The sequence below is a fragment of the Drosophila subpulchrella genome, chromosome X (genome assembly GCF_014743375.2).
Source record: "Drosophila subpulchrella strain 33 F10 #4 breed RU33 chromosome X, RU_Dsub_v1.1 Primary Assembly, whole genome shotgun sequence".
Classification (NCBI taxonomy): Eukaryota; Metazoa; Arthropoda; class Insecta; order Diptera; family Drosophilidae; genus Drosophila; species Drosophila subpulchrella.
In genome coordinates, this window is record NC_050613.1 from 20,600,474 (window position 1) to 20,620,529 (window position 20,056).

Consider the following 20,056-nt stretch of genomic DNA (forward strand, 5'->3'; position numbering starts at 1 on the left):
TAGGGGTTTGTTTTTCCGAAGATGTTATATCGGATGGTATCGTTTTTGTGGCGGTGCAGCCAGCCATCCCCTCCCCAAATCGACCGGGGCTTTCGTTTTCGTGGGGCCAGTGCGCATGTCGGGGATGCGAGATGCGAGATGCTGTCGAAGGCACGAGATGACAACAATTTCAGCAGCGGACTCAGAATCGCCTGCCCGTAATCCCTGCCAGCTTTTCAGTGTGTTTCTGGAGCAGTTCGCGTGCGGCGGTGTTTTTGTGCAGTGTGTTGAGTGGCTAAAAGTGCTGGCTTGTTTAGAGATTTACAAACAATTTTTCGACCCCATTCAAAGTGCATATAAGTTCTACGAAAACTTCAAAGTAATTAATGGGGTTTATTTTTATGTGAACTGGGATTCTCATTGAGGATATGATATGATATATTTGTATATGTACGTTAAGAGGGTTTTAAGAGAGCATTAAGAGGTTGGGTGTGCTGGTTCTGGTTAATGTGGGTGCTTTTCTGTGCTCTTTGTTTGGTTTTTAAATATTCATATACGTTTTTCATCGGTCCTTTTTGCATTTTTTATCTCCTACCTCGCTCCCTTCCCCTCCTTTTCTACCCCCCCCCCCCCCAGGGGCGTGGGCCCAAAACTGCGCCTCAATAGGAGTTTATTTCGTGGGTGTGAGGGGGGCTTAGGGTGTTTTGGGTGTTTTGGGTGCTAGTGGCAAGTCTGTTTATGAGTTGATTATGAGCTGCAAAGTGTTGGGCCATTGTCTTTGGCCCTTGCTACCCTACAAGGACCCCCGATCTCGTCCTGTCCTGGGATGTATGTACATATACCTACTCCGGAATACCTGACCCTGGGGCTCTACGCCTGCTCATGTGTAGATAACTCGAAATGGACATACCTGATGATTTTGTGTCACTGTGAGGGTGTGTGTGTGTGTGCGAAATTTCTTCGGCCATGGGAACTACACTCGCGGTTGCAATGCTAGCAGCTCCTGCTAATTGGCATAAGCGGATTAGGCACAAGGTGAACCAGGCCATCAAAGAAGGCTTACCTTGGCTGACCATTGCAAGTTTTTAAAAGGGGTTAGCTTGAAAAGCTAGATTAGGTTGGGGGACTTGGGACAATTTTATTTCCAAGAAAAAGGAAACCTAATTCTTAGAAGATCCAATTAATGTATTTTCATTACAAGAACTATGATTTCGACCCCGCATGTGGATGTGCATATGTGCCAGAAAAACGTGAGTAACGAACGGTAAGGGAATGTATGTAGCGTATTCCCATGGCCCACAAAGGTATGCAATGCATGTACGCCCAGCGGATGTGTGCTAAAAGCATGAGTATGTGTGTGCTTGTGTGCGTGGGTGACAGTTTTGCAGGTGCAGGTGACAACTCAATAAGCAACCGATAGATGGCGATACCATTCGATACCCCTAGGATTTTTTTTCATTTCCGGTTTCCATTTCACAGGCATCCCACACACACTGCATTGGAACTTTATTTGCATTGCAAGCAACGTTTATGTACATTTAAAAAACAGATTTGTGGGGGGGCGTGGCAGTTCGGCGGCAGTTACAATGAACCCGCCCACGCAGGAAGGACAATAATTTTCAGACTGGATTGGCATGGCATGTCAGTGGAGGAGCGGCATGAGTTCGCCTTTTTGGAGCGATGCCAGTTCTGGAATCGGTGCGGCCCTAGTATCCAAATCCACATAACTCCACGGCGATAAGTAACGATTAGTTGGCAACAATCGCCGGAAATGGGCAGTCTGCCAAATCTTCACGAGCTGGAGGAGGCGGAGCGCAAGCGGGAGAAGCGGCGGGAGTACGAGCTGTTGCTGGAGCAGCGGGCCCGCGACACCAGTCGGGAGCGAGAGCGACTCTCCGTCTTCGCTCAGCAGCGCAAGGTGAGTAACGATCCTCCGGATGTGGTTATCGATATCATAACAGTCGATAAAAGCGATTCAAAAGAGGTGACCATGTTAGATACTGGAATAGTAGTGCTAACTATGCACATATACCTACATAACTTTGGTTTTTTAAGAAGTTATTGTTAATTATTAGCAAAGCTTAATAAAGATAGGGTTCTTCCGTAATATATAAACTTAGCCGAAGTTTCTATTTCCATTTCTTTTGCCTAACAGAATTGCGAAGATCTTTATTATGATAATTATTAACGATATATATTTGTGTAAACCCCCAATAGCAATCCTCGTATAATGCTTATATAATGGCTGGTCTGGGGATTGGCGGAGGAGGATCCTTGAGCCTCAATGCAGCCGGTGGAACGGCCACCGGAAACGGAGAGCTTCCCATTGGCAATGGAACGAATTCCGGTAAATCGCAGAACCAGGCAAACCAGGTTACAGGATCTGGGATGGCGAACAGTACGGGTGCTCCCGTGGCCACCAGTGGCTTTGCTTTGCTCGGAATGGGCAAAAAGTATGCCCCACACTCGCACCACCATCAGCATCAGCACCACCAGCACCATCAGCACCGCCATTCGCTGACCACCAGGCATCGAGTGCTCCGGACCCGCAGTTCTGGCGGAGCCCAGAACGTCTGGGACGAGCAGATGATGGAGGTGAGTGCATAATACTAACTAAGAAAATGGACAAAAGGGGTATCAATTTGTTGTTCAAAATATATATATATTTTTTTAATGTGTGGCAGCAAGGGCGCCTGTCACCTATTAATAGAATCAGAGTGCAACACTAGGTAATGGACATTGAGGCAGAGCTCTCTGTTGCCTTGCTCACTTGTCCATCTTGTGGCTCAATGCCGTCAAAAGAGGTGGTTAGTGGTTACTGGTTAGTGGTTAGCAGTGGGTGGAGGGTGGCCAAATGTCAGAGCTTGCAAATGGATTATCTTTCCCAGTTGCACAACAAGTAATTAAGTCGAACCTGGCCCCCCATTCCACCCATTCAGCTGTAATTGAAGCCCATGGTTTCTGGCTGGCACGCTATTTTAATCCTGTTTTAATCCCTGCATCCTTGTTTATTCCGGGAATATGTGAATTCCCCTTGACGTCATTAAAAGCTGTGTGGCGTTGTTGATTCCTGACAGATTTAAAGCGCTAGTGAAGACCAAAATAGAACGTTTTTCTTTCATATTCAAGAAGTAACGTTCTTATAATCAAGAGGAAAATACTCTAACGTTTGTTTTTATGAGATTAAGATGAAAAGGTTGTGAAATAGAGATTTAAGTAGTCTTGATTTGGTTTTTAAAGTAGTAAGAAGACTTGATTTTAAAAATCTCAAGATTGAATCGATGAGTTTGGCTCACCTGACTGCATTTTTCCTAATCATATTTTCTATATTTTGTCTACAATTTCCAGCAGCACTTGGCAACATACTCGCCCTCGCCCATTTCGACCCGGTCGCATCGCATAAATCCGGTATCTTCGTACCAGGTGCAGGCTGCTCTGGCTGCCTCGCGTCGTCGGGAGTCGATAAACAGCTCCATTGGGGCCACCTCCATCCGGCGGCTGATAACGCTGAATAACCGGAATTGCCGGCACAAGGTGCCTGCCCATGTGAGGCAGAAGGTGTGGCGTCAGTTCAGTTTCTTAAGCCTGGCCCACGGACTGATGAACTGCGTCCTGCTGCCGGTGATAGCGCTGCAAGGCTCCAATGCGGTGTGGCACCATCGGGAGCAGTGGTTGCCCCTTGGCCCCGAGATTGGATCCCTTCTGCTCAGTGCTCTATTCCTGGTGGCCGCTGGGATGAGCCTGCCCAGCATTCGACTGATGAAACGATTTGGTTATGGGCCCCTTTTGGTGGCCAACTACATGGCGGTGGTTCTGTTCCTCCTCTCGCATCTGTACGCCTCCATTTACACCCTTCTACCGGCCTATTTGCTGCTCGGCGTGACCATGAGCGGATCAGCTGGCTCCAAAGCGTCTCTGATCGTCCACTTTGGCGGGAAGCTGAGCTGCTCCTGTGAGTCCCAGCAGTCCCAGGCGGCGGTGGATGTTTTGCACGAAGAGCACAAGATGTTCTGCAATCGGGAACAGAAGGTGAGACGTCTGGCCAGGTGGTTCAGGGTTTCCCAGGACCTGGGACTCATCGGTGGAGCTCTGCTGGCCTCCATTTTGTTGGCCTGTAGTGATGGTGACTTTACGGGCGATTGCTCGGGACTGGTCTACTATGGGAACGAGAGTTGGCCACCGCAATTGAGGGATTTCTACAATAGGAACGAGCATGGTGACAGGATCTGTGGCGCGGACATGTGTCCCCTGAGGGTGCAATCCCTATTGGCAGGGGGATGGGCCAATGGCAGCTCCATACCCAGTTCCATCTATGCTGGTTTCATCGAAAGCGAGCCCCGGGTGGCTGGACAATCGCTGCTCTGGCTGTATGTCCTCTTCGCGGTGATATCCTTGGTCCTATCCCTGGTGATAATGGTGGACAAGGTCCAGGCCTCGGGCTCATCGCGACCGGAACGTTTGAGGGATGTGAGCATCACGGATACCCTGCTGTTCGCCGGTCCCTTGGCCTATTTTGTGGGCACGGAACAGGCCTACATGTTGGGCGACTTCCTGAGGGCCTTCGTCACCTGCTCCCTGGGCATCGGAATGATTGCCGGCGCCCTGATCGGCATGGGTCTCATGCAGCTCATCGTTTCCTGCACCCTGAGCATGCTTTTGAGGCATGTCAAGAGGATCGTCGTGATTTGTGAGTATTATTATTAGCGGAGGGGGGTACAATTCCTGACGGAGTTCTAATTGCCTGGTTGCCTTTTTCAGTGGCCGGCTTCTTCTTTCACTCCTGCCTGCTGCTGGCCCTGTCCAGTTGGAAGCCCTCGAGCGACGACAGTGCCCTGTTCTACGTAATTGCCGCCTCGTGGGGCGCCTGCAATGGGATGTGGGAGACCCTTCTGCTCTCACTGGTCACCCTCAACCATGCCGGCCATGTGACGGAGGTTCAGGCGCCCCTGCTGGCCCTTCGATTCCTGGGCCTGGGCCTGACCTTTGCCGGACATGGCTTCCTTTGCGAATCCATGAAGATCATTGCCCTGGTCGTGCTCCTGGTGATCAGTGTGCCGCCATATGCCACCCTGGAGATCCGTTTGGAGGCGCAGCGCAAGGCGACGCTCGTCAGCTTATGACGCAGCATCTTCAGCTAGTCCCGACGGATGCGACGGGATGTTGTGGCCCGGACGCATACCATGTGACATGTTCCGGACACGGATTCGGATGCGGATACACAGCCGCAGCCGGATCTCCTCCAATCGCAACCCGTCAGTATTGAACGAGAGACAAATGTCAAGCGACGCCAGCTACACTTGAAGCTCTGCGGGCAGAAGTCGTGGGATACGGATTAGGGATACAGTATAGGTATAGGCAGAGATATCGTGGATCCATAAACATCAAACATGTTGGTAGCGAAACTATAAAGATCGAGGAGCTTAAACTGATATATTCCAGTAACCGATAAATCCAATCGGTTCTTGACTTCTGTCCGCTGGCCTAGAGTATAAGACTAGTTCATAAGATTGATATATACCCATATACAGAAGGGTTTCTTTCGATATGGGTGCATTCTCAATTCGTAGCATTTGCCAGTGCCAGTAATGTTGTTCCATGTCTATAACTTATCTATCAAATAGAAAGAAACAATGAGAAGGGGGAGAAGAGCTTTACGAGCCACAATAAGCATGTAATGTAGCATGTAGAGCGTTATATATGTACGCGTATGTATATCCGATCTGAGACGATACGATATCAATTTCTGTATCTAGATATGTATGTGTTTTGCCCTAAAAGGTTTTTCTGCCATCAGTGTGTATTTCATAAAGTAAACACCTAAGCGTACGTCGTTTATTCAATTCGAAACTCCAATTTGCAATTCTCAAACCGAACCGATTCGATCCGGTCCAGAATTAATGTATGTTATGTATGTGTTTAATCGGTGTTATGTGCATTATGTAGGTTTCGAGACCCTCCACTTTCACCTACCCACAGGTAGACGGTATACCTATCCCGATTCAGATAAAGCCACTGCTAACTGTTATGATAACAAGGTGAAATCCTAAGGTCTAAGGTCTAAAAACAACAATGTTAACATTTTGAGAATTTTGAGAATAACCATTTTGTGACCGCTGACGATTTCATACATCGGGCTAAGTATTGCATGTATGTTGCTAGCCATATACTATATATACACATAGGCATAGTATATATTTTTTTCTTAGCGGCGGTTCCATCTGAATATTGAATAAAGCAAATCGCAAACGAGTTAAAGCGGGGGAGACGAGAAGTCAAAAACGATAGGATCGAGTTATACGTGTATTGGATGTGTATTGTATATTGTAGGTGTCCATCTCCAGATCTAATAAACAATCCAAAACAAGTGTATTGCTGGTTCGGTTCGTCTTGGGTTCTAATAAAGCAATTAAAATCGCTTGGGTCTTAGCTTGATTACAAACACTGGGTCTGGTAAGCTTTTGCAGTGGAGCACAGTGGGGCGAAAAAGCCAAAAGCCTGCCTTAAATCAGCGGAGCCCGACGGCGACCAATTTTTTATTGGATATTGCTATAGGCAATAAAATATGTAAAAAAAAAACATCATTAAGTGGAATATTTTAGTAAGTTTTTTTATAACTTACTTTAAAAATATCATTTTTTATTAAAAAATATAAATAAATTACTCATAGATGTCCAGTTTTCCCAATATTTTTCTTATTTTAACTTGGTTTTTGGAATTTTAATCTTATAGTTTCAATAGATACATTTACAAACAAGAAGCTATAAAAATGTTAATTTTTCTTATTGGCTAAAATTCTATTTTGAAGCGTGGTCCTTGGAATAATCATCACAAACTACTTATTCTTTTTTATTTGTATGCAGAATCCAGATGATTTCAAAGTTTCAATTTTACAAAATTAAAAATCTTTAAGGAAACATTTTGGCAAGGTTTTTGTTCTATTCGCCCCATAGTGCGGAGCTTTTATTCTCGCCGATCGGAGCGAGCAATGACTATATATTCTATGGGTATGTGTGCGAGCTTGTTAGCTTTATCAATTGGTGTACTTAGCTAAGTTATTTGCTTAGTTAGTGGCTTTTTGCGGGCCCAGACAGACGCGTTCGTTTGTCCCAATGGATAAAGATGAAGATAAACAAAAAGGGGATAAAGAGTCCGCCCCCCAGTCAACCTCCTCATCCGCTGAATGGAGCGACAAGCTAGCGGAGCTGGTCGCCTGGTTCGAGGGCAATCCCAATCTGCCCGAAAAGATCGGTAAGTAAGTCAGGAGAATCGAACCCAAATATGTTTCGCTTCGATTGTTAACCAGTCAAGTGCGAGACAGATTTAATGGGCGCGCAATAACCTGATATGGCTAACGATCCATTAACCTTGTAACTGTGCAGTAGCAAAGTTCAAGTGCACGGAATAATCTCTATAGAGATATCTATATGGATTATCGTTTTGAAGTATATTCTTCCTCCTAATAGTCATTTCCTTTTGTTGGGTATATTACAAGTAAAATTAATCTTTTCTGAATTTTCTGCAAAATGAATATAATACTCATACAACTGCCTCGTTCTTTTAGAGCCGATAGTTATGCTACGATTCCTTAAGTGCATGGCATTTGATGTAGAACGCACCAAATCTCTGGTGGAGCTCAACTACAGTATGCGGAATAAACATCCGCATCTGTTTATGGATCGCAATATGGAGGACGAGATGACCGCCAAGGGCCTGCGGGTATCGTAAGTAAAATATAAAGTATTCAATAGTAACCCACATATCTAATAATCTTTCACCTTTCAGGGATCTTTTGATACTACCCGGAATTACGCCGCAGGGAAATAAGCTGCTCTTCTTTCGCATGGCCGATCTAGATCCACATACGGTGGGTCTTGTACCTTTGTAGCCCATTTATATTTCATCTCGAAAAACCATATTTTAATAGCGAAATTCCGTGGAAGAGACTAAAATCTTCTTTATGATGAGTGATGCGCGATTCACTATGCCGGATGTGGAGCGAGGGACTGAAAGCGGAAAGGATTACGTACTGGACGAAGCGGATATTGCGAAAGGCGACGTACAAATCGTGGATATTGAGGGCTATACTATACGTCACCTGGCCTACGTTTCCATTTTTGTGCTGCGTATTTACATGAAGTTCCTTCAAGAGGCCTATCCTTCTCGTCTTCAGGCCATGCACGTTATCAATTGTCCCTCTTACCTGGACAGGCTCATCTCCATGATGTCCCCCTTCCTGAGGGAGGAGGTTCGGAATATGGTAACACAGAATACACATTATATTTCATTTGCATCACCTATTGGAATTTATTTACAGATCAAGTACCATACAGAGGGTCTGGAAAGCCTCTATAAGGAAGTGCCCAGGGACATGTTGCCGGAGGAGTATGGAGGTAAGGCTGGCTCTATAGCGGAACTCAAGGCCCGGGGCGTTCAGTCTATCAAGGACAAAACGTAAGTATAGAAAATAATATTATAGAACATAATAACGAAGATTTCTTGGAATAGTGCCTATTTGAGCGACGAGCGTTATTGGAAAGTGGCTTCCCAGAGCAAGAGCCGATGGTCCTGGTTCTAATCTTACGATATTCTGATAACTTCCACGTGATATAATTTCAAATGTGATCAAGAAAGCGCGAGGCTTTCGATTAGCCGGGGAAGTCCCAGAACTATATACCTACAGGGTTTTTAAGCTCAGTTTGGCGATTCAAAAGAATGTAGCTGCCCTCAATGCAGAATTTATAAATATTTTTATATATTTATGATAAGTAATTTTTTTCCTTTTGCCATGTAAGGGGCTTGATATACCAATAAATTATATTAATTATATTTGATGAGATTTTATTACACCCAAAAAAAGATGTTGATGGACTTTCTTCTATTCGTAAATAATTATTACTATTATTACTTCATAAAAAAAGTGATTACATTTCATATAGAAAAAATTTTGTTTTACTTGCTTGCTGAACAATATTAGAAAAATTCATTTTTGGAAATATTATTTTGCCAGTAAAAAGAAACCTTTTATTTTTTGTTCAAATGAAGCAAAAATTGAGTCGTGTTTGACAATGGAATTTGGATGCGGCGCACGACCAGGTGATTAGGCAGATCCAGAAGCTGGGCCGGAACGTATTTAGGCACTATTAAGCGTCGTCCAAACGACGGCACAAAAGCAATTATGAATTACGTGTTTTTAATCGCAGACGCAATAGCATTGAATATTCAAAAACTAAATCGATGAGCGAAATCGATGGGAGTCGCTCCAGTCAGTTGTTCGCCTGTCTTCAAACACGGCGGTTCAACGGTTCAAAAGCGATTCGAAAGAGTGATTTTTGGAAGTGATTCGAAAGCGATATTAGTGTCCGATTGGCGATAAAAACAGCAGGTGAAATAGCGCCGAAGTAATCGATATCCAGGCCATAGCACCAATGAGCCGCATAAGTGGGAGAGAGACGGACGCGAGCGGTACGGAGGAGCAACTGCAACGTGAAAGCATTGCGGCGGAACAGCTGCAACGCAAACGGGAGCGGGATCTCAAGGAGCTGCTCGTGTGGTTCCAGCAAAATGACAAGCTGCCCAAGGAGATTGGTAAGCGAAAGGCCCCCAAAGACCGTTTGGGAATCGCACATCCGTTCGGCCGGTCAACACCACCCACTGCCCATCCAAATCCATCGCCAACCACCCACCTCCCCATAATGAGGTCGTTAGTAGGCCGACCCACTCGCCGCCTTACGTCACTGCATTGCAGTGTATATAAACAAGCGATATCAAACAGTCAAGCTTCCTAAATACAACTTTCCCAATAAAAAATCTACTAATGTGTCTTCTACACTAAGTTTATAATCTAATATAAAGCGTACCCCTTATGAGAACCATCAAAAAATATACCATTAATTTAATTTCTTAAATTAGTTTTTCTTGAAAAATGTTTGTTTTGACCTATGGAACTTTGGCAGCATTTAAGATTATTATTGTATTTTTAGAGCCCCTGTTGCTCCGGCGCTTCTACCAGTGCATGTTTGGGGACTTGGCGGAGACCCAGAATCTCATCGAGGTGAACTACGCCCTGCGCAACCGGCATCCGCATCTCTTTATCAAGAGGGATCCTCTAGACGCGGACAGCAAGCGCACCTTTGATTATGCGTGAGTCCTTTTTCGAATTCTTAAAGTTTTTTGAGATTCTAGTTTTGTTAATATCAAATTTTTGTTTTTCCATCTCTGTACAGCAGATCTTTACTCGTTTTTTATCATATTTTTTTAACGTTAGCAATTTTAGAAATAGTTTTCCCTTTATATTTCTAACCCTCAAAGATTTTTCAGTAACATTCTACCGCTCCCGGGTATAACGCCGGACAAATGCAAGGTATCCCTATACTGTTTCCGGGAATTTGAGGCCACCAAGGTGAGTAGTTCTTCCACTGTGGTATAGAGGCCTGCACTCCACACAAATCTTATCCGCAGATGCACCATACGGAGGACACACGCGCATTCTTCATGGTCAGCGATTGTCGTTTTGTGACGCCGGATGATGCCGAAAATCCGGATGTTTTATCCGATGGGGAGGTGCAGATTTTCGACATGAAGGGCACTACTATGCGGCACATTTCGCGACTGACGATCAGCACTCTACGCGCCTACATCAAGTTCCTCCAGCTGGCCTATCCCGTGCGCCTGCGCGCCATCCACATGATCAACTGTCCATCTTACTTGGATCGAATCGTCAGTGTGGTGAAGCCCTTCATCAGCGAAGAGGTTTTCAAACTGGTGGGTTTTTATTGGTATATAATCGTAGACATGGAAATAATAAAGTTCCAATTCACGGATCTATCTCTGTATTATCTTAGACGTGTTTTTATTTTCATTTCGATAATATATTTTGTATAAAGACCTCATAATTTTTTAATATTTTTCAGATCCGCTTTCACACGGTGAGCATTGATACTTTGTATGAATTTGTGCCGCAGGAGATGCTGCCAGAGGAATATGGCGGAAATGCTGGATCCTTGGAAACACTGCGGACCCAGACCCAAAAGAGCTTGGCTGACCATCGGTAGGCTTCCAATCTGCATGTCAGGAGCATTTAGTAATGCCCCATTGCCTTTTTATAGCGACTATCTAATGGACCCCAAGCACTGGGTGGTGGAGAAACCGGAGAAGCGTAACGGCAGCTCGTGGAGATTTTTCAAGTGATTGACAGGGCATAATGGCCCGGTATTTTTTTTTCATATGGGGTTGAATTGGTAATCTTTTCCAACCAAAGGCGGTTGAATTTCGTATTGATGTACGGTTCAATTTCAACCCAAAGTGGTTGGAAGAGATTTCTGTAACACTCCAGATAGACTTAATATATGTGCCTGTGTACGTAAATGGTTCCTGCGGCATTTCGTCTCTTAAATAAAGCTCTTATTGTAATTACTTAGGCTAATTTGTATGTTAAAATTGGTCAAGGAAATTGAAAAAATAAACTTGCTATCTCCTATCTATATTTTTTATTTTCGACCTAAAGTAGCACAAACAATTGTTTTGGAAGAACATATAAGGGTTTAATTACGTCCCAAATGTTATTAATAGGATCGTAATATATTTATTGATTTGTAGCCATAAAATATTTTCAAATAAAAATTCAGCTACTTCTCACGATAATGACGTTTTCGCACTCTCAAAAAATGACACCCAATGGCGGCAGTGGAAACACTTTAAACGAGAAACTATCGAAATACGGTCATCGTTATCGTAACACATTATTGGTGGCATTATTTATTTTTTGCGAATTAAATTTAATTTTAGTAAATAACCTGTTAGTTGGTTAAGTCGAGAGCGCGCACAGCAGATTTCAGCCATGGAGCGTCCACAGAAGATGCCCAAGGTGGCCAAGGTGAGTGTGGATGTGGACATCGTGCCGAACCCACCAATCCAACTAATCCAATCCAAAATTTCACCAGGTGAAGAACAAGGCGCCGGCGGAGGTGCAGATTACGGCGGAGCAGTTGCTCCGCGAGGCCAAGGAGCGGGATTTGGAGATCCTGCCGCCGCCGCCGAAGCAGAAGATTTCCGATCCCGCCGAATTGGCGGACTACCAGCAGCGGAAGCGCAAGACCTTCGAGGACAATCTCCGCAAGAACCGCATGGTGGTCAGCCATTGGATCAAGTACGCCCAGTGGGAGGAGCAACAGCAGGAGATACAGAGGGCACGTTCCATTTGGGAGCGGGCGCTGGACAATGAGCACCGCAACGTTACCCTCTGGCTGAAGTACGCCGAGATGGAGATGAAGAACAAGCAGGTCAACCATGCCCGTAATCTGTGGGACCGGGCGGTGACGATTATGCCGCGGGTCAACCAGTTTTGGTACAAGTACACCTACATGGAGGAGATGCTGGAGAATGTGGCCGGGGCGCGACAAGTGTTTGAGCGATGGATGGAGTGGCAGCCGGAGGAGCAGGCGTGGCAAACCTACGTCAACTTCGAGCTGCGCTACAAGGAGATTGACCGGGCACGCGAGGTGTACGAGCGGTTTGTCTATGTGCACCCGGACGTGAAGAACTGGATAAAGTTCGCCCGCTTCGAGGAGTCGCACGGGTTTATCCATGGCTCGCGGCGAGTCTTCGAGCGGGCCGTAGAGTTCTTTGGGGACGAGTATATCGAGGAACGGCTGTTCATCGCCTTCGCCCGTTTCGAGGAAGGTCAAAAGGAGCACGACAGGGCGCGCATCATCTACAAGTACGCGCTAGACCACCTACCCAAGGAACGCACACAGGAGCTGTTCAAGGCCTACACGATACACGAGAAAAAGTACGGTGATAGGGCGGGAATCGAGGATGTTATCGTGTCCAAGCGCAAGTACCAGTACGAGCAGGAGGTGGCCGCCAACCCCACAAACTACGATGCCTGGTTCGATTACCTACGTTTGATTGAAGCAGAGGGCGAGCGGGATCAGATCCGCGAGACCTACGAGCGTGCCATCTCCAATGTGCCGCCCGCCAACGAGAAGAACTTCTGGCGGCGCTACATCTACCTGTGGATAAACTATGCTCTGTACGAGGAACTGGAGGCGGAGGATGCGGAACGCACGCGACAGATCTACAAGACCTGCTTGGAGCTGATACCCCATAAGCAGTTCACCTTCAGCAAGCTGTGGCTCCTCTACGCCCAATTCGAGATCCGCTGCAAGGAGCTTCAGCGAGCACGCAAAGCCCTTGGGCTGGCCATCGGCATGTGTCCCAGGGATAAGCTCTTCAGGGGTTACATTGATCTGGAGATACAGCTGCGCGAGTTTGAGCGCTGCCGCCTGCTTTACGAGAAGTTTCTGGAGTTTGGTCCGGAGAACTGCGTCACCTGGATGAAATTTGCCGAGCTGGAGAATCTTCTGGGCGACACGGAGCGGGCGAGGGCAATTTTCGAGCTGGCGGTGCAGCAGTCGCGTCTTGACATGCCGGAGCTCTTGTGGAAAGCGTACATCGACTTCGAAGTGGCCCTGGGCGAAACTGAGTTGGCCAGGCAACTGTACGAGCGACTCCTCGAGCGCACGCAGCATGTTAAGGTGTGGATGTCGTTTGCCAAGTTCGAGATGGGCCTCAGCCACGGCGACAGTGGGCAGGATGCGGAGCTAAACGTGCGGCTGGCCAGGAGAATATACGAGCGGGCCAACGAGATGTTGCGCCAGCTGGGCGACAAAGAATCACGGGTCCTGCTTTTGGAGGCTTGGCGCGACTTTGAACGCGACGCGTCTGACTCGCTGGCGCTGCAAAAGGTAATGGACAAGATGCCTCGGCGCATCAAGAAGCGACAGAAGATCGTCTCGGACGATGGCGTCGAAGAGGGATGGGAGGAGGTCTTCGATTACATCTTCCCCGAGGACGAGATGGCGCGACCAAATCTCAAGCTGCTGGCCGCCGCGAAGATGTGGAAGAAGCATAAAGACGTCACGGAGGACGAAGCGCCAGTTCCAGCCATTGCAGCCGAACCAGAGCCTGCAGCAGATCCAGCTCCAGCGGAAACGACGGCTGAATGTGACTGACGGGAAACAAGTTATTCCATTTCGCATTAAAGTCTTTCACTTTTGAACAAAGCAAACCATAATTTTTTGGAGGACTTTTCTTTTTTTGACCCAACACCGCAGAAATTTACTTTATGTTTGCCCATGCAAGGAGAAACCAATTAAATAAAACACCATATTGACATTTTTAATGTGCATTTAATTTGTTTAACTGTTTCAACAGTGCTACAATCATTATATAATTCTTTAAAGAGGTTATATGTCAATTCTACGCTTTTAAAAAATTGAGTTTACTACTCTAATATAATTTGTAAAGGATCCGTAAATCCCTACATACATGTTATAGCTTGAAACTCGTCCATCTTATCTGGCCCGGAGCAACAAAGTGAAGGCGGAGTAGGTAAACCTAATGACCTGAAATCAAGTTGAAATATGTAGTTGTACAAATTAAAGGGTACATAGGGATATAAAGCCACACCTGATCGAATGTCTCCATCGACAGAGCTATGTGGTTGCCTGCAAAGATGAGTGAAGGTCTTTGGGTTCTGGCGATTGTAAGGAGCAGCGCGCGCTTGAACTTGGGCAGCTGGTCCATCCAGTTGCATGCGTAGAAGGCATCACACAGCGCCTCGCTCTGCGTCCTCATCCTCTCTCCAAAAAAGCAAATGACAAACACCTCCAAAGTCACGGCCGTGAAGAAGACAATCGACATGATCATGGCGGTCAGGTCGTTGTCATCCGCCATGTAAAGGAAATGCATGGCCACGGTGCACTGGACAGTGGCTGAGCAGGCGAACTGGGCCATGCAGGGCACCGAAAGAATGCGCTGGATGATCTTCCTCAGCCGATGGACCCGCATCAGGTCACGGATGCACTCGACCAGCTCCTCGTAGGCCTCCTCCCGCCAGGAATCGTCATCGCCCGTCAGGTCCTCCGCCCTAAAGCCAATCCGACGCACCCTCAGCTCCAAGGCACGCATGTGACCCGTGAGAAGGCAGAGAAACGCAGGCGGATAGGAGTCACTGGCACAGTTTTGGACGGCCTGCACGGCCAGTCCGAAGAGCTGGTACAGATTGATGAACACATAGTTTCTGGTGGAGTGCATCCAGTCCACACCGAACCAGGCCGGATACAGGAGTTCCCGATCCGGACGAATGACCAACCGGAAGCAACTTAAAGCGGTGCCGAATACAAAGATCCGGGCAAAGACGCGAAAGCTGCCTCGGGCAATGTACACTTCCCTTCTTAAAGCGCGCAGCTCTTCGGGATCTCCTATTCGCCTGGCCCGAGCATCCATGAGCCTCAGGAGCGAGCGAATCTCGTATAGCTGTGACTTTACCATATATACATTCGCAAACTTCAAATTGGCCACAATATCTGTGATCGTAATGGTTAGGTTCTCGCACATTCCGGCCATGTTGGTGGTGAACAACAGCCTGGCCAACAGGCTACAGGGGAAAAGCAAGGTTACTACCAAATTGATCACTACGGCGTACACGCGGTAAGCCAAGCGGGAAATCCCCGGTGGACGCATCAGTCCAGTGAGCTCCCAAACGCGCCAGTGGTAATATACACCACTATGGGTGTCCAGTTGGGGTTCCTCCTGCTTTGCCATAATCCAGCTCACTTTTGGGACGACCCTAGGTGTCCTTTACCATTTATACTCCTGTGATTACCTGTGATTGCGCTATTACATGACTTGTTGGCCCAACTTTTGGGTTAAGTGGCTGGGAAAAATAACCATGGGCCTACGTAATGATGCCCCATAAAAAGTTTTAGCCGAGCCATTTGTTTTTTGTTGGAAATCTTTCTTTATTCTGCAGTATTCTTCATTCTTGTGGGGGGATATGGGAGGTGGGGAGTGTTTATATGGTATCGACTAACGGTCAGGACCAAAAGCACCTGACAAGCAAGGTCAAACTGGCGTATTTTTACATATTTTTACTTAATAATCCCTATTGACAATTTTGTTATTTAGCTACCTGATTACATGAACTATATTGTAAAATCCAATAAGGTTTAACCGTGTTAAATGCTATGTTGAACCTTAACCAGAGGTTTATAAACTGTGCCTTAGAATTAATTGTTACTCTTCTGACCCAAAGGTCAGTTAAGTTATTGCTAATTGATTGCTGTTAACTGATTGGTTGGTGCTATATTAATGGCTTTAAAGGAGATTAAAGTGAGCGTAAAGCAATGACATTCTGTCTTTTATTTTTGTGAGTACTTGCACGGGGCAGCGACTGCTGTTCCACGCTGTACGTGTGCCGGCAGAGGTTGAGCAGAGATTTTTTTCCTATGGCCTCTTGATCGCGCAAATATGTGCTCAAAGAATCCCTCCTGGTTGATCTCTTAATCCCAAAGCCAGAAAATGAATACTAAGGATATGCTGTTAACTGGTTTATAAATTTGTGCTATTTTAAAGTTTATACTATGGGCCCTCCAGTTACTTCCTTTTTTCTCTTTGAGGTCACTTGTCAGGTGGATCTAGGTCCTCAAGATCTAGGCATTATAATTCTACTACAGGTGGGGAGCAAGGGAAGGTAAGGTCTGGGTCAAGGGTCAGGGAAAAAGAACACAAAAACAAATCCGTAGATGCACACCATCGAGAACACGTTCACAGAGTGATCTTAACTTGTAGTTTTTAAGAATTAATTTAAAAATACAATCAAGCGGTGCAATCCAAGGCTTACAGAGGGATTTTTGCCCGGGTGCTTGGAGTCCGGTCTCTCCGATCCAATATTGTTGCGTCTCAAGCACCCGGGCAGCGAATATGAAATATTAATTATATATATCTCAATATATATGCATATATATATATATGTAGCTAGGGGTTTATAACATTGTGTTCAAATAATTGATATTGCTGCATCTTAAAATTGAAGAAAGGATTTTTTTCCGAATAAGGAAACTGTTACGTTACGGTTACATTTCAATACTCTACTTTACGTTACGGTCACAATTAACAATCATCGTTAGACAAGTGAATCGTTATGCGTTATTCATTATCATAATCTTTATCATTAGAACTTCTCCCGCACAATCATCGCTGGGATCATATTGTATTTTGTTTCAATATTATCATTATTAAGCTCAGTTCTCAGTCGCAAAAGCAACGTGTGACAAAAGCACCTCCTCGCGAGGAGGGTGTGTATAGTATATCCGATCCGATATCGAGTCGGGGTCTTGAGTTTTATACGTCTTCAATTGTCAGACTCTTGCTCTTGCTCGCTTTTCTTTGTTTTTCTTTAGATTTAGATTTAGTTTTAGGTTTAAATTGCTGCATTTGTTTTACGTTTTAGTTATAGTTTTAGTTTTAGTTTTAGTTTCTGTTCTGTGAGTCGACCTGATCTTGATTCGGTTCGATTCGATTTGATTCGGTATTCGGTTTCGGTTGCATTGGCTGCCTAGGGATTTGGAATTGTTGCATCTTTAGCGTCTTCGGCCTGAGGGGCGGCGCTCTGATTTGAAATTGCGTTTATGTCTTTGTCTGACTTGGCATCCTGCAAAAGAAATACGAGTATTGCCAACGGTTTCTTCTTTTTAAAGTGTGTAAATAGAGCTCCTCAGGTCGGTTCTCGTTTTCGAATCGAATGAATTTTGCGATTTCCAAGGAAACTTGCAAAATTTCATTAGTGAACTTAAATGTAGTATAAATAGTTTACCTTATCAAAGTCAAATTTCCAATTTCTTATGAGTTTAAGAAGTTGGACTATGAACTATTAAATTAGCATTTCAAATGCCAGCCAAAAGTGAAAATGAAAACAATACTAGGTTTGAATACTGAGGCTCGTTTGATAGATAAGTATTTATAAATCAAGTAAGGATATTAAGTTATTAAGAGTGCATTAGACGTTGCAACTACGACTGCCACTTGGAAAGCAACATATGAATATACGTTTTTACAAATTTAATACAAAGTGGCAACCATGTATGCAAGATTTTGTCTACATAAATTGTGTTTAATATTATAATTGACTTAGATTGCAGTTCTAAATATTTTTGTTTACCTATACATATGTACAAATGCCAAAAAGATATTTCTCTTTTGCGGATTTATATTGGTGCCAAGGGAACCGAAGGTGAAACTCGGTGTGGTCGTAACCTGCTGCCCAAAGACTCCAGGCTTACGGGAGGCAGTGCAGCAGGTTGCGGCTCACTTTCTCGCTCGCCCTGCTTGCCCGTCCTCTCATTTCCTCCTACCTGGCAAACGCAACAAAGGGGGTCGGGTTGGGGGTTACGATGGATCGAATCAGGGTTTCAAATCGATTCCAGTTCGAACCGCAACGAAACTGTACCCGGAATCGATGTGCAACCCTGGGGAGATACTTTAAGATGGGACACCTGTTCTGTTCCGGGGGAAAGAGGGGTCTCTGTGAATGCACTATATGCTCACCTTGGCCTTGACGCTGGCTGCCTCCTGCTTGAGATACTCCTCCCGTGCCGCCTCGTAGAGACCCACAAACTTGTCGCGCTGTCCCTTGTACTGGGCAAAGAGTTCGTCGTCCTTGTGGCCCTTCAACCGATTCTCGATGTCCACCTTCTTGTCGTGCTCGCTGCGTATCTCGTCCGTGACCCAGGGCTTGTCGATGGGATACTGATTTATCAGGTTCTTTAACGTCTTAATGCTGCTCTTTCCCTTGAGCGCCTGCTTGATCAGCTTGGGGTTGGGCTTCGTGATCCGGCCGCCGTTCATGTTCATAGGTCCGCCGAAGGGTCCAATCGGGGGCATGCCGCGCGGCGGCATCCGTGGACCCATCATGTGCATGGGCGGCGGGCCGCCCATCATGGGACCTGGACCTGGACCGGGTCCATTGCGCCGCAGGAAGTGCGGTGGCGGCGGCGGCGGTGGTCCACCCATGGGTCCCATGGGCCCAGGGCCACGCATCCCGGGCATCGGCGGCTGGAAAGGCATCTGCGGGTAAGGTCCTCCGGGACCCATGGGGCCAGGTCCACGTGGTCCTCCGGGGCCCATGGGACCCATTGGTGGACCCATCATGTGGCGTCCCGGCGGACGGTTCGGCGGTGGCCCACGCTGGAAACCATTGAAGCCACCGCGATTCAGGTTCGGATTGTTTCCCGGAAAGCGCTGCCAGTCGCCACCGGCTCCGTTCATTGGGTTATTGAAGGGCTGCTGCTGGTTCATCTGCTTGTTGTTCGGGCTGTTCATCTTGCCCTGCTGCTGGTTCGGATTGATTGATTGTTTAATGCCCTTCATGGGCTTCTTCTTCAGGCCGTCCCCTTGAATTTGTTTGTTTCCCGGTGCCGGACTGTTGAAGTCGATGTACAGGGGATCGCTGGGCATCTGGCTGGAGGAGAACATCATCTGGTTGTTGCCATTGCCATTGCCATTGTTCCCATTCCCATTCCCATTTCCGTTGCCCCCTGGTCCTCCGGGGGCATTGTTGCCCGGACGGAAGGGTTTCCTGTATGGAGCTGCAGCTGCCCGGGGATTTTGGTTACTGTTGTTCATATTGTTGTTCTGGTTGTTGCGCTGCTGCTGCGGATGCGGGCTTTGCTGCTGCTGCTGGTACTGCGGTTGCTGCATTTGCTGCGGGTACTGCTGCGCCTGCAGCCGGTTCGGCTGGAATTGGTTCTTGGACACCATTGCGGGGAGCGGACCACAGTGCAACTGAAGAGATCAGGATTCAAGGAAAGAGACGACACACATACAGCGAACGACTCTAAAAAATACACGCTTATTTTGTTAAAAAAAAAATCTATAGAAAAATCCGATTCCAGTGCCGTCAAGCCGATAACATTACAGTTGCAACAATCGCTGGCGATGACATCGATTGTTTGTCCACCATTTAAAAAAAGAGTGGAATGTAAAAAAATATTAAGAACATGAGTATTCCATTAATATTTAAAATTTAAAATTAATATTTAAATAAAAATTAAACACTTAACACTTTTATTCCACTTTTCCTGGCAAAGTTACAGCAAGTTCTAGGTTTGTGTAAGTCTTCAATCCATTTTATTTTACTAAATAAGCCATATTCTGCTAATAGGCATTAATTATGGCTTTTTATAAAAAAATTAAATAATTGTTAACATCCGATTAACAACCTGTTTCCACTTTGCAG

General features: G+C 46.0%; 6 protein-coding genes across 9 annotated transcripts; 4 read left to right on the forward strand and 2 right to left on the reverse strand.

The window, feature by feature from the left end:
• Positions 1 to 194: 194 nt before the first annotated feature.
• On the forward strand, positions 195 to 6,348 carry LOC119557891 (UNC93-like protein). 3 transcript variants are annotated; one of them, XM_037870895.1, is made up of 5 exons: positions 195 to 358; positions 1,459 to 1,897; positions 2,197 to 2,574; positions 3,331 to 4,666; positions 4,738 to 6,348. In XM_037870895.1, exons 2-5 carry the CDS (start codon positions 1,751 to 1,753, stop codon positions 5,097 to 5,099), a joined length of 2,223 nt encoding a protein of 740 aa, XP_037726823.1. In that variant the 5' UTR covers positions 195 to 358; positions 1,459 to 1,750; the 3' UTR covers positions 5,100 to 6,348. The 3 variants fall into 3 exon arrangements, with proteins under 3 accessions (XP_037726823.1, XP_037726820.1, XP_037726821.1); XM_037870892.1 differs by having other exon boundaries at positions 197 to 358; positions 3,328 to 4,666; XM_037870893.1 differs by lacking the exon at positions 195 to 358 and adding an exon at positions 415 to 429 and having other exon boundaries at positions 3,328 to 4,666.
• Positions 6,349 to 7,045: 697 nt separating this feature from the next.
• LOC119557896 (alpha-tocopherol transfer protein-like) lies at positions 7,046 to 8,744 on the forward strand. The gene is made up of 6 exons (XM_037870901.1): positions 7,046 to 7,227; positions 7,541 to 7,700; positions 7,762 to 7,843; positions 7,904 to 8,236; positions 8,294 to 8,430; positions 8,485 to 8,744. The coding sequence occupies exons 1-6, from the start codon at positions 7,089 to 7,091 to the stop codon at positions 8,552 to 8,554; spliced, it is 921 nt and encodes a 306-aa protein (XP_037726829.1). The 5' UTR covers positions 7,046 to 7,088; the 3' UTR covers positions 8,555 to 8,744.
• A 451-nt stretch (positions 8,745 to 9,195) lies between these two features.
• On the forward strand, positions 9,196 to 11,395 carry LOC119557895 (alpha-tocopherol transfer protein-like). 2 transcript variants are annotated; one of them, XM_037870899.1, is made up of 6 exons: positions 9,196 to 9,564; positions 9,960 to 10,119; positions 10,288 to 10,378; positions 10,438 to 10,740; positions 10,890 to 11,026; positions 11,085 to 11,395. In XM_037870899.1, exons 1-6 carry the CDS (start codon positions 9,405 to 9,407, stop codon positions 11,164 to 11,166), a joined length of 933 nt encoding a protein of 310 aa, XP_037726827.1. In that variant the 5' UTR covers positions 9,196 to 9,404; the 3' UTR covers positions 11,167 to 11,395. The 2 variants fall into 2 exon arrangements, with proteins under 2 accessions (XP_037726827.1, XP_037726828.1); XM_037870900.1 differs by having other exon boundaries at positions 9,212 to 9,564; positions 10,297 to 10,378.
• Positions 11,396 to 11,692: 297 nt separating this feature from the next.
• On the forward strand, positions 11,693 to 14,161 carry LOC119557892 (protein crooked neck). The gene is made up of 2 exons (XM_037870896.1): positions 11,693 to 11,851; positions 11,919 to 14,161. The coding sequence occupies exons 1-2, from the start codon at positions 11,816 to 11,818 to the stop codon at positions 13,989 to 13,991; spliced, it is 2,109 nt and encodes a 702-aa protein (XP_037726824.1). The 5' UTR covers positions 11,693 to 11,815; the 3' UTR covers positions 13,992 to 14,161.
• A 7-nt stretch (positions 14,162 to 14,168) lies between these two features.
• LOC119557894 (odorant receptor 2a) lies at positions 14,169 to 15,609 on the reverse strand. Its single transcript, XM_037870898.1, has 2 exons — positions 14,449 to 15,609; positions 14,169 to 14,384 (listed from the first exon to the last, which is right to left on the reverse strand). Exons 1-2 carry the CDS (start codon positions 15,583 to 15,585, stop codon positions 14,334 to 14,336), a joined length of 1,188 nt encoding a protein of 395 aa, XP_037726826.1. The 5' UTR covers positions 15,586 to 15,609; the 3' UTR covers positions 14,169 to 14,333.
• A 166-nt stretch (positions 15,610 to 15,775) lies between these two features.
• On the reverse strand, positions 15,776 to 19,739 carry LOC119557893 (DNA-binding protein K10). Its single transcript, XM_037870897.1, has 2 exons — positions 18,367 to 19,739; positions 15,776 to 17,473 (listed from the first exon to the last, which is right to left on the reverse strand). Exons 1-2 carry the CDS (start codon positions 19,576 to 19,578, stop codon positions 17,378 to 17,380), a joined length of 1,308 nt encoding a protein of 435 aa, XP_037726825.1. The 5' UTR covers positions 19,579 to 19,739; the 3' UTR covers positions 15,776 to 17,377.
• Between the last annotated feature and the right edge of the window lie 317 nt (positions 19,740 to 20,056).